Source organism: Mus pahari, chromosome 18, assembly GCF_900095145.1.
Source record: "Mus pahari chromosome 18, PAHARI_EIJ_v1.1, whole genome shotgun sequence".
Taxonomy (NCBI): domain Eukaryota; kingdom Metazoa; phylum Chordata; class Mammalia; order Rodentia; family Muridae; genus Mus; species Mus pahari.
The window spans coordinates 45,994,191-46,007,435 of NC_034607.1; the positions used below are offsets into that span (position 1 = coordinate 45,994,191).

General features: G+C 44.3%; 1 protein-coding gene across 1 annotated transcript in view; it reads left to right on the top strand.

Moving 5' to 3' along the window:
• Window positions 1-13,245, top strand: part of Galm (galactose mutarotase) — a 57,610-nt gene that overhangs the window by 1,405 nt on the left and 42,960 nt on the right. Inside the window, exon 2 of the mRNA XM_021218364.2 lies at window positions 9,889-10,043. Within this exon, the coding sequence (XP_021074023.1) occupies window positions 9,889-10,043 (155 nt within the window). The remainder of the gene's footprint in view (window positions 1-9,888; window positions 10,044-13,245) is intronic.

Below are 13,245 nucleotides of genomic sequence, written 5' to 3' on the forward strand. Positions count from 1 at the left end.
AGTGGCAGGGGGCTCAGCTATTAGCTCAACAGTTACATAATTAAATCATTGGGTTGCAGTTTGATTTGCAGCAGGAGAAAACTTTACATCTTGCCATTCCTTAGCATTGCACGTAACCAGACAGAAAACAAAATCTGAAGTAAAATGGGCAAATGGAAAGAGAATGAATTCGCTCTGCTCAGTAATGGGTGTAAACAAATTTTGTACCACAAAAGGAGATCTGAGGTTTTTCATTTGGGATCAACAGGAAACCCCTGTTTTATTTATTTATCTTTTTATTTGTCCTTTAGGCAATAAATGTGTTCCCCCATCTTGTCAAAATGCATTATAAAAGTATTGCTGAGTTTCATGTTCTCTTCCTGGCTGTCTGCCTTTTTGTCTTTATTGTCCTGGAGCCTCCACAACCCTGAAGATTTTTTTTTTCCCCCCAGCAGAATTTCTTTGGTAACTTAATTGAGAAGGCTGTTGGTTATAAGAGACAGCCTGGTGGGAAGGTGTGGAGACTTGGAGACGGTAAAGCCTGGTTCCTCATTCTGTATTCAGACAGGTGATGGAGGAAGTTTTAGAAACTACGGAGTCACTCCTCTGTGCTGGAAAAATAGCCCTTTTGTGGGCTGAAATAAAATCACCAAGAGATTATTACAGTGGAGGAGGGGGAAATCTGATATGAGGCCTAGGACTCCAGAGCCAGGAAGAGAATTAGAGGTAGCGGGTGGGAACCTGCTCTTCTCATCTGTCTCTGCCTCATCTGGCATGCAGAGGGGCACAACCCACCACCTACAGAGACCAGAGACATATCAACCACCCTCACTCCAGGCCACTTTCAGTTTGGAGGTAAGAGCCAGGAGACCCGAACTAAAAAATCTCAAGATGTCTTTGAAATCATTATGAAATGTGAGCTAAGGTGCCACCCACGTAGCCCCAGTTTCTTTACAGGCACGGAAGTAATCATTGCGAACCTATTCATTGGAGTCTGGGAGCCTGCTGGAGGCTTAGTGAACAGATTATCCTTACCTGTTCATAAAAGCTCTAGACAAAAGGCATTAGCTCTCCTTTATTAGCCACCTAGCGGGTCTCCCGTTGAGCTACCTGGTGCTCTGTAGCAGTGGCTCTTACTCTGTGAGTCTTGACCCCTTTGTGGGTCCCATATCAGATAACCCATATGTCAGATATTTAAATTATGATTCAGTATAGTAGCAGAATTACAGTTATGAAGTAGCAATGGAATAATTTTCTGTCGGGGGGGGGGGTCACCACAAGATGAGGGATTATCTTAAAGGGTCCCAGCCTTAGGAAGGTTGAGAATCACCACCCTAAAGCATTTTCTCATGAAGATGCATTATGGCTTCACCAAATCAAAGCTTTTAAAATCTTCTTGGTGCTGTCTGAAGACGGACATTTTCATTCCTGCGCTGTGATTTGAATGCTGAACTATTTTAAAAGGCGAGAAAGCTCTTTGCAAAGGAGAAGTTGAACTCCAAACACCTGTCGAATATTAATTATGCCGTGCTCTCTGAGATGTTAGCTGTCTTCACGATTGTGGCACAGGAAACCCAGTTCCCCCTGTAAAGGTTCTGTTTCTTGGGTTTTCATAGACCCTGCATGTTGTCACAGGTATAGGTTGGCACATGTCACAACAGGAAGTACAGTGTCTCAACTATGAAAGTATAAAATGGTTTTCTACTACTACCTTGGTGGATTTTAGTATGTTAAAACCCATTTTAGATGCCAGGCTTAAAGGCACACGCCTTTGAATCCCAGCACTTAGGAGGCAGAGGCAGTCACTTCTCTTGTGAGTTGGAGGCCAGCATGGTCTACAAAGCGAGTTCCAGGACAGCTACAGCTGTGACATGGAGAAACCCTGCCTTAGATGATAGATAGATAGATAGATAGATAGATAGATAGATAGATAGATAGATAGATAGATAGATAAAAGCCAAACCATTTTGGAGTGAGTCTGGTGGCACCTGATCTATTTTAGCAAGTTCTAGGACAGCCAGGGCTATGTAGTAAGACCCTGGTAACAGAACCATGAAAATAGCTCATGGGATAAAAGTGCTTGCTGCCCAGGCTGAAGATCCTAATCTGATTCCAGAACCCACGTGGTGGAAGGAAGGACAGACTCCTGCAAGTTGTCCTCAGACCTCCATATGAGCACGTGTGGCACCTGAACACATACAGGAATAATATAAGTAAATACATAACTGTGATTTATTCTTTAAAGTTTGAATGTGTAAATTTACATAAACAAACTAAGAAACTAATCTGAAGTGAAAGAACTTACCTTCCCTCTCATAAACGCTGTGAGACAGGAGGAAGTGCTAATCACGGGTAATTCTGTGAAATATGCCCCTTTTGTAACTGCCAGTCCCCCAGATAGATTTTTTTTTTATGGAAACTACTTGGACGGCTGCCATGACCAGAGGTCAGAATGGTTTGACTCGAGAATGAGATCTTTCTTCTGTAGAATTCTAAAGGGGAAATTATATATAATCATTTAGTTACAGCCTGGAAAAAATTAGTAATGTCTCCTGTGGGTTCTTCCTACCCTTTCTTAGTATCATCTGTGTGACCCACCAACAGTAATTATGACTTCTTTCAAAATGTTTGATAAGAGTACTTGCTTATAAGCCACAGGTATAAACAGCCTACCCATACATACAATCAACAAGACTCCTTCCCTTTCATTTCCCCCCAGTTACCACCAAATACCCAGCTATTACTGCCGTGAGAGCCATTATAGAAAGAATGAAAATAAAAAACCCTTGCCACTTTGAAGTCTGGGGATGTCGCTCAATGGCAGGGCACGTGACTGGCCATAAACAAACAGTGCTGTCCAGAGGTCCAGGCACCCGGGTTGTAGCCCACTTGGTGATGTTCTTGCCTAACATGCATGTAGGTTTAAAGACTTGAATTCCATTCCTGGTGCATAAAGCTCAGGCATGGTGGTATAATTCCTATAATTCCTGCACGTGGAATGGGAAGTAGGAGGACCAGAAGTTCAAGGTCATCTTCATCAAGGTCAGCCAGGGATACCTGAGACCCTGCCTCAAAACAAAACTGAAGAAAAATCTAGGTTTTGAACAGGGAGTGGAGACAAAAGAGTTCTGGTTAAAGACTGAAAATTGATACTGGAAATGCCCAAGGGTGCCCTTGCTGGAATGTTGAGAGCTCAAAGTTTAAACCAAGGCTTTGTCTGATAGTGTGTGAGTTATTTAACATCTCCAGACCTGTAGTATATGTATCTGCCTGTTCGACCCTGTGAACCAAGTCTCTAACTAGGAAACTGTTGCTTGTTTTCATCTCTTCTTCTTTTGCCCCCAAATAGCTTCTTTCACTGTGTTAGAAGTTTTATTTATTTCATTGTGCTTATCCTGCTAATAGGTCATGGAGATAATGTCTGGTATAATTAAACTGGTTGTCAATTCAAGTCATTTTCTTACAGCCCAGGGACTGTGGTTCGATGGGTGGAGCGTCTGAGGGAAAGAATTTTAGATTTTAGTGTTCTCCGGCAAGTCCTAGGCTGCCTGATATGGGTGGCACAGGAGTGGAAGGGCTGTGTACCACCGTTAAGCATTTATTCATTTCTGTTGGTTCAAGAACCCGAGCACAGTTAGCTTCTACTCTTTCAATTCAACAGTTGACCTCAAACTTTGACCTTTGGATGATAAACAATATTTTCTGTCCTCCATGCCCACTTCAGGGTCTGGGCATGTCACTTTTCACAGTCCTGGTTTCATGGGAAGGCTTCATACCACTCGGAATAGTCCATGTGTTTCTTCTGTGAAAGGTTTTTTTCAGGGACTATTGGGGACAGTTCTTTCTGTCCTTTTCGTTCCTTTCTCAGTTTAATCTTTAGAAACTATTCATCTAATCTGAAGAGCTGCCACATGCTTTTCCTTTATGGGGGACCGAGTAACTGTTGCTAGAAGAAGACCCTAATGAAGGATTCTTGCAAACTCAGGAGCTCCTAGGAGCCTTTCTGTCTTACGTGTGGTTCTCTCCATCACCCGACACAGCTGGGGAGAGTGGGAGTGCTGGGTGCATTTGTTAGATAGTTCAAGGAATCAGTGAAAAATAGATAAAGCCCAATAATTTTCAGACCAAAAAAAAAAAATGTTTGTTTGATTTTGTTGTTGTTTTTTCATTTTTTTTTTTTTTGAGACCAAGCAACATTTTTTTTTCTTTATGTTTTTTAGCTTAATTGGGGCTCAGAAAATGATGTCCGAAGTGAAGTCCTTAGACGCAGCTTCTGGCCATCCCCTATCCCCCTGTCACCCCTTCATTGTCCCCCACCAAAGCAGTGCCATAGAAAACCAGACTTCGTCCTCTCAAGGGTCCTAGAAACCAGAAACCGCTTTTCAAAAGGCCAGCCACAGTATATAGAAAAGCAAGTCTTTCTCCTGTCCTTCTGACTATGTTGGCTAAAAAGAAATTCTCTGACCCTCCTTGACTAGCTACAGACCACAAGACCCCTCAGTGAGAACCTCAGACCTAGGAGAAGGGAGTCCTTCCCAAAAGAGCCAGCAAAAACCTAGCAGACAGGTCCTGGTGGGTTTCCTCTTCAGTCACTCACTATTGTCACTTATCAAACCGTATTTTTGTTTTGTTTTGTCTTTTTTTTTTAAGATTTATTTATTTATTATTATACATAAGTACACTGTAGCTGACGTCAGACTCACCAGAAAAGGTCATCAGATCTCATTACGGATGGTTGTGAGCCACCATGTGGTTGCTGGGAATTGAACTCCGGGCCTTTGGAAGAGCAGTCAGTGCTCTTACCAGCTGAGCCATCTTTCCAGCCCTCAAACTGTATTTTTGTTTAGCTTCTTCTTATCTTCTATCAGACATGAGCACAAAAATGACTAGCTCACCCAGGGTCGTTCTGTCTTTTTTTTTTTTTTTTTAAGATTTATTTATTTTATGTATATAAGTACACTGTAGCTATACGGATGGTTGTGAGCCATCATGTGGTTGCTGGGAATTGAACTCCAGGACCTCTGCTTGCTCCAGCCCAAAGATTTATTTATTATTTTTTTTTAAAGATTTATTTATTTATTATATGTAAGTACACTGTAGCTGTCTTCAGACACTCCAGAAGAGGGCGTCAGATCTTGTTACAGATGGCTGTGAGCCACCATGTGATTGCTGGGATTTGAACTCCGGACCTTCAGAAGAGCAGTCGGGTGCTCTTACCCACTGAGCCATNTAAGTACACTGTAGCTGTCTTCAGACACTCCAGAAGAGGGCGTCAGATCTTGTTACAGATGGTTGTGAGCCACCATGTGGTTGCTGGGATTTGAACTCGGGACCTTCAGAAGAGCGGTCGGGTGCTCTTACCCACTGAGCCATCTCACCAGCCCCAGATTTATTTATTATTATATGTAAGTACACAGTAGCTGCTTTTCAGACATACCAGAAGAGGGCATCAGGTATCATTATGGATGGTTGTGAGCCACCATGTAGTTGCTGGGATTTGAACTCAGGACCTCCGGAAGAGCAGTCAGTGCTCTTAACCGCTGAGCCATCTCTCTAGCCCTGGTTCTGTCTTAAATCTAAGTTTCTTTGGTCACAGAATATGACCAAATGCATTTAGTGTGTTAATCTCTGCTAACTCACCTGTCTTTTGTTATAGGGTCAGCCATGACCCTTAGTGAGAGGGCAGAAGAAATCACAAGTGCACAAATGGCCAAAATGCACAGGAAGCAAAACCAAAAGGAGGTTGTTTAGTTCTTTGAGGCTCTTTCTGGTTAACCACTATAAGGGGTTTTGAAGCCACAGCTTCTAAAATGGAGACAGAATGGAGCAGGCAAAGAGACTGCCACCCATCCACCGCGCGGAGATGTTAGTAAGGCCACTCGACCTGAATGACCTGTGCCTTCCAAATATAGTCTTCCCTCAGTACCTGTGGACTTCACCAAGCATGTACTGAAAACATTTGGGAGAGATATTCCCAGTGCTGCATGTCTATAATCCCATCTCTTGGGAGCTCTGTGCAGAAAGACTACCTATACGCCGTGTTTACAGCGTGAAGCCCTGCTTAAAAGAGAAACAAGAAAAGAAACGACTCGGCAGTTGGGAGCACATGCTTGTCTTCCAGAGGACCTAGGTTCAGTTTCCAGAGGCCACTTTGGGTGGCTCACAATTGCTCCTGACTAGTTCCAGGCAGTTCTAAGGTCCTCTTCTGGCCTCCTCAAACACACATACACACACACAAATAAAATACAAAAAACAATAATAATAAAGCAAGAAAAGAAAGACTATTTGGGGGAGGGGATTGTATTTGTACTAAATCTGTTTAGACTTTTTCTATTCGTTGTCGAATAATACTGTGAAACAACAATTGTAACAACAATTTATATAGTTAGCATATAGTAGTATTATCTGCAAATATAATATGAGAGAATATGCATAGATTATATGTAAATATAATGTAAATATATTATAGATTATATGAAAATATAATGAGAGAATATGCATAGGTTGTGTGTAAATGCCCTAGTATTCTATAGAGGATATAAATATCTGCAGAGTTCGATGTCTTAGAAGAGTGGGTCCTGAGTGGAGCAAACCCCTGGGATACTGAGGGAAGATATGCTCAAGAGCATGGACTCAGAGTAGGGTGTGGTGACTCCTACTAATAATCCTAGCATTTAGGAAGAAAGAAAGAAAAAGGGTCACAAGGCCCGGCTAGGATTTTCTGTGAAATGACTGTAATAAGAGCACCCCCCTTGGCGACATGATCCCACTGTAAGCTGAGTGAAAGGCAGAGCCCTCAGAAAGCGTCTCCAACTTAGAAATGGATCAGTGACTGTTAGCAGTTATATTCAGGGGTGAAACTCAAAAGCTTCATGGATTAGCAGGGAATTTGCAGAACAACAGTCAATGTTTGGCGTGTGCCCAACCAGGTGAGCAGTGGGAACCTGTGATCTGTAACTGGCCTAATCAGTTCAGGGTTTGTACCCTGAGAATCTCCTACAACCGTGGGAGAAGAGTTTACACGCTTGAATCCCATTCTTTGTGGTGGTAGTTGTGCAGTACCTTGGGGAGTTCTTTGGGGGGGGGGGGACTGGAGACAGGATTACTTTGTGTCGTCCCGACTGTCCTGGAACTCCCTCTCTGACCTGGCTGTCCTTGAACTCAGAAATCCACCCACCTCTGCCTCCTTAGTACTGGGATTAAAGGCTTGGGCCACCTGCCCATGGAGACTGGAATTCTTTTCGTAAACAACAACAAAAACCTGTCTACAAAAGAATCTTAATATTTTCTACTGTAAGAAGATAAGGAGGCGGGGGGTGGGGTGGGGTGCGGCACTGCCACAGTGTGCTTATGTTCAAAGTCATAATGGCAGTGATGCCACTTTACTTTGATGGCACCTGGCCCAAAGCCCAGGAGTATTTTGTGTTCACCTCGGTACCCTGTAGCCATCAGGAGGAGTACGGTAGATGGCTGTGTTAGGGATGGGCAGACTTTTAGACTTTAGATAAATGAAAAGTTGCAAATGAATGTGGATGGCATAATTCTCTTTAATGAATATATGTGGGGCTGGGGTATAGTTGGATTTGTAGAATGCTTTCTTAGCATGGAAGCTAGAGGCAGGAGTATCAACTCACAGCCATCCTGAGCTAGAAAGCCAGTTTGAGGCTAGACTTGGGTACACCCGACTATATCTCAAAAATAAAAAATAAAAAAACATGTACATGTCTGTATATCTGCTTATATGTCACTGGTTTAAAGAAAAATAACTGGGCATGGGTGGTACATATCTAAAATCCCAGCACTTGAGAGTCTGAGGCAAGAGGATCACTGCAAGTTCAGAGTTAAACCTCAGTAAACATGTTAAGTTCAAGGCTATTTGGGATTACATCACAGACCCCATCTTTAAAGAATGGGGGTGAGGTGGGGGGAGAGCCGTACACACCACACTGTCAACACTGGATCTACTGGTAAGGAAGAGAGATGAGAGGCAAAGGAGGATGTCCATTTACCCGTCTGTCTTAGGCAATAATAATGTATGACCCATGCTTTAAGCTTACAGTAAGCACCCTGTCTTAGTCAGGGTTTCTATTCCTGCACAAACATCATGACCAAGAAGCAGTTGGGGAGGAAAGGGTTTATTCAGCTTACATTTCCACATTGCTGTTCATCACTGAAGAAGTCAGGACTGGAACTCAAGCAGGTCAGGGAGCAGGAGCTGATGCAGAGGCCATGGAGGGATGTTCTTTACTGGCTTGCTTCCCCTGGCTTGCTTCCCCTGACTTGCTCAGCCTGCTCTCTTATAGAACCCAAGACTACCATCCCAGGGATGGTCCCACCCACAAGGGGCCTTTCCCCCTTGATCACTAATTGAGAAAATGCCTTGCAGCTGGATCTCGTGGAAGCATTTCCCCAACTGAAGCTCCTTTCTCTGTGATAACTCCAGCTGTGTCAAGTTGACACAAAACTAGCCAATACACACCCTACACTGTGTATAATAACACTAGGAGCGTGCATATGTTAAAATAAGTCATTGCTTATCTGGAATGCAAGTTTAACTAGGCATTCTGTGTTCCTTCTGGCAAGCCGGCCTTATAACGTGTTTTACTTAACCTTCTTTAAACGATATTTTTATTTGTTAATTGTATGGTGTTCTTGAAGTTTATAAAAAGTTGCATGGGTGGCTGGAGAGATGGCTCAGTGCACTGGCAGCTTCCATAGAGGGCCTGGGTTCAATTGCTACATGGCAGCTCACAAGTGTTTGTCACTCCAGTTCTGGGGATCCATTTCACCAAACATGCATCAGGCACACATACATATGTTTGCAGGCAAAATACCCATACACATAAAATTAAAAATTGTGTGTCTCTCTGTGTGTGATTGTATGTTTGTGTGTAATTGTGTGTGCGTGTGCGTGTGTGTGCGTGTGCGTGTGTGTGTGTGTGTGTGCCCTCACCAAGACCAGAGTTGTTAGGTTCTCTGGAGCTGCAGTTGCAGCAGGTTAAGAGCCACCTGATATTGTTCTCAGAACTGAACTGGGGTCCTCTGTGGGACAGTATGAATCCTTAACTAGTGAGACATCTCTCTAGTCCCTAATTGTATGGTTCTAAAGAATAAAAAGACATAGCTTTCTTTCAAGACTGCATAAAACATGTTTGAGGAATGGCTCAGCAATTAAGAGCATGTGCTGTTCTTGCAGAGGACCCAGGTTCGATTCGCAATGCCTACATAGCAGCTCAAAACTGTATGTAAGTCTACATCTAGTCCTAAGGATCTGATGCTTTCTTCAAGCCTCTGGGACACCAGGCATACATATGATGAATAAACACACATGCATGCAACATACCAATATATATATGTGTGTGTGTACATATATACATATATATGTATATATGAAATATATACATATATATACAAATATGTTTATATATACATATTTCATATATATTAAATATAAAATATTAAAGATAAAAACTGGGCCTTAAAAACTGGTACACGCCTTAATCCCATGCACATGCAGAGGTCAGAGGACAGATGGGTTGAGTCAATTCTCGCCTCCTAATTTGTGGGCTCTGGAGATGAACTTGGGTGGCCAGGCTTGTATCTCTGGGCAGCAAACACCTTTAGCACCCTACTGGCTCTAAAAGGATGAAATCCTGTGTAACAATACCATCTTAAACTAGGTGTGGTGGTAGTGGGAATGCCCCTCATGCTCCTAATAGCAACGCTAGGAGGCTGAGGTAGATCTTAAATGTGAGGCCTAGCTAGACGAATTAGCAGAAAAGGCAGAGTCTCAGACAGGCACGCAAAGGAAGGCAACTTTGAGCTCGAGCGAGGACTCTGCTCCTTACTGCTTGCACATCCTTGGAGGAAGACTTTAGAGATGCTAATCTGTGCGGTCTGTCTGTGCAGGTTACCGCCAGAAGCAGCCCTACTTTGGAGCGGTGGTTGGGAGGGTAGCCAACCGAATTGCCAAAGGAAGATTCGCCATAGGTGGGAAGGAGTACCACCTGCCCGTTAACAGAGAGCCCAACAGTCTCCATGGAGGATTCACCGGGTTTGATAAGGTGAGCTGGGCGCCTGACAAGAGCTCCTCGAGGCACACTCTGTGAAGTCCCCTCAAGCCGGTATTTGCCAGACCCTAGAGCACTCGTGTGGCGGAGGGGTCCAGGGAAGAGGTTTGTTCCATACTGTGACAGCCTTGGACTCAGGAAGCCGGGCATGGCTTTCAAAGCCATGTCACTATCAGGGAACCGGGTTACAGATTAATGATCATCCCTGAGATTTATGGCACAGGCACTCAAACGTGCGTTCCCTAGCCATTAAAACTTATTAAGGCCGGGCGTGGTGCCACACGCCTTTAATCCCAGCACTTGGGAGGCAGAGGCAGGCGGATTTCTGAGTTCAAGGCCAGCCTGGTCTACAAAGTGAGTTCTAGGACAGCCAGGGCTATACAGAGAAACCCTGTCTCGAAAAAACAAAAACAAAAACAAACAAACAAAAAACTTATTAAAACCACGAGTGATCACCAAATGAAAAAGCTGAGCCACGCCCCCACCCCCAAAGCCAGACATCTCCTAGTGGGATAGACAGGCCTGTCCTGTCTACCTGGTCCCAAGCCCTTCATTCCCACCTCAGCCCTTCATTCCCACCTCCACGGTAAGTATTCACGTCCTCCAATCCTCCCGGTGTCTGTCCTCGGTCCCCTCCCCCATGTATAGCATGTTCGACACTTAGCGTGTACCCTCCCACACGAATTGCTTTGTTCCTCAAAGTTAACTCAGATTGTCTCTAGGTTCCCATTTCTAGACAAACACTCCCATTATCTAAGCAAATCTCTGAGAAACAAGGTCAGGAAAATAAGTGGATCAGGTAGATCCTCTGGGATGGGCAGATCCCTGCCTCCTGCTTCTCAGCCCCGCTGTGCATCCGTTCAGTGGCTCTGACCAAATTTATTCTGAGCTGTGAGGGAGAAAACATAGAGGAATTTGGGCTTAGGCTACTCCCTAAGCTCTAGCCAGAGAAGCTGAGAATCAGGGCGGCAGCCAAAAGCCACCGAAAGCCATGCTTCTCTGCCTCCGGCCACTACCTCTTCTGTTGAAGGAAGTTGGATGCTCTGTTTCCCCACTCCTGTTACCAGTTTCCTGTCTATGGCCCAGAACCAGATCACACAGTTGGGAAGAGCAGAAGGGAGAGGGGAATGTCAGCTCTGCCGGCAATAGGGCTGAGGATCTCTAGAATATTCCAGGTCCGCGAACAAACCTCAACCCAGGGGAAGTTGGACCCAGCCTTCGTTGGGACAGGAATCTTCAGAGGAGCCTGAAAGCAGTAACTTGGTGTAGCTTGTTCTTCCTCCTGTCCACTCACTATATTTGTCTGTGGTGTTCACTAGCACGTATTCCTAACAAGCACAGACAAAAAGGTTTGTCTCCATACATCATCTTTTCATGGCAGGATCTCATGTGCCCCGTGCTGGCCTTGACCTGGCTAAGTGGCTGAGAATAATCTCGAGTTTATGATTGTCCTGTTTCTAGCTCTTCCTTGCTGGAATTGCTTGTGTGTGTGTGTGTGTGTGTGTGTGTGTGTGTGTGTGTGTGTTTTAAGATTTATTTATTTTATGTAAGCACCATAGCTGTCTTCAGACACACCAAAAGAGAGCATCCGTTCTCATTACAGATGGCTGTGAGCCACCGTGTGGTTGCTGGGATTTGAACTCAGGACCTCCAGAAGAGCAGTCAGTGCTCTTAACTGCTGAGCCATCTCTCCAGCCCAGTTTGTTTGTTTTTTTTAAAAAAAGATTTCTTTTATTATGTATTTGTGTGTTTGTGTGTATGTGTGTGTGTGTGTGTGTGTGTGTGTGTGTGTGTGTGTGTTGAGTGTGTGTGTGTAGGGGGCTGTGTCTAAGGGAGGCCAGAGAGGGTGTTAGGTCCCTGGAGCTACAGTTACAGGCAGTTGTGAGCTACAAGATGTGGGTACCAGAAACCAAAATCAGCCCCCGTGCAGGAGCAGCCAGCACTCTTAGCTGCTAAGCCAGCTCTCCGGGCATCACCAGTTTTATGTGGTGGTGGAGACTGAGCCAGAGCTTCCTACATGCTAGCCAGGTAGTTACTCGGCCGTCTGAGGCACATCCCTTAAAACCCGGCCTCAGTACATTTTATATCGGTACAACTGAATACACAGAGCTGGTGACTTTTGTTAAAACAAAGATCTGAATTAGCCCACATTTCCAGAGGCTGGAATTTCAAGGGCAGGACACCAGCCTCTGGTTTTGTTCCAGATGTACACTTTGCTTTATCCTAAGGTGGAGAAGGCGTCTTAGAATCAACTCGCCAGCTCAGATCTTTCTTCCTCTTACTACAAAACCACCAAAACCGCCCTGGGGGTGGGGGTGGGGGCGGGGGCTGTGCTAACTATCACAACCTCATCTAATCCTAGCTGCCCGTCCAGGCGTTCTGCCTCAAATACCCATACAATGAATTTGAGAATCAAGTTTCCCAACAGATGAGAGTTTTGGGCAGCACATTCCAGTCTTAGCGATGCCCTTTAGTGGTGTGAGTCCCTTCACGCACCAGCAAGGCTAACAGACTTGGACTCCTGGGGATCCCCGGATGGCCACTGACACAACAGAGAAGCACAGATGTGAATGGTGTGCTGTAAGAAGTGACTGTGAGCAACAGGGTTGGTGGGATTTGAGCTCCTGAAGAGCAGGTAGTGTCTGTCCATCTGCGGATGCTCAAGAGATGAAGGGGAGGGCTTGGCTTCTGTGGAGCCACTGGTGTTTGGGGCAGGAAGTTTACTGCCATGGCACAAGCAGCAGCATTGAACTTGATACTTCACTCTATTTGATTGCAACAATAAATTAATAATTTAGTTTGGAGATAATGTGCTTTTTCTATTTATAGCAACACTTTAAAAAAAAAAAGATGAAAATTGAGTCCTGACAGGACTAGAAATAGTACAAGAAAGACTAAAGATATGAAATTTCTGAAAAATTGGAAACTCTGTGTCAGGAAACTCGTTCTGTGGCTAGGAATTGCACTTAGCTAAGGATAATAAAAAATCTTTCCACTGTGTTCCTTCTGCAAAGGTCAAAAATCTAGGTGGCAAGGCAATAACGTTTCATCTCAAGCATTTAATTGTTGAAATTTTCCATTTGGTGTTTTTTTTTCTTTTCTTTTGATTTTTGTTTTGTTTTTGTTTTTTTGAGACAGGGTTTCTCTGTATAGCCCTGGCTGTCCTGGAACTTACTCTGTAGACCAGGCTGGCCTC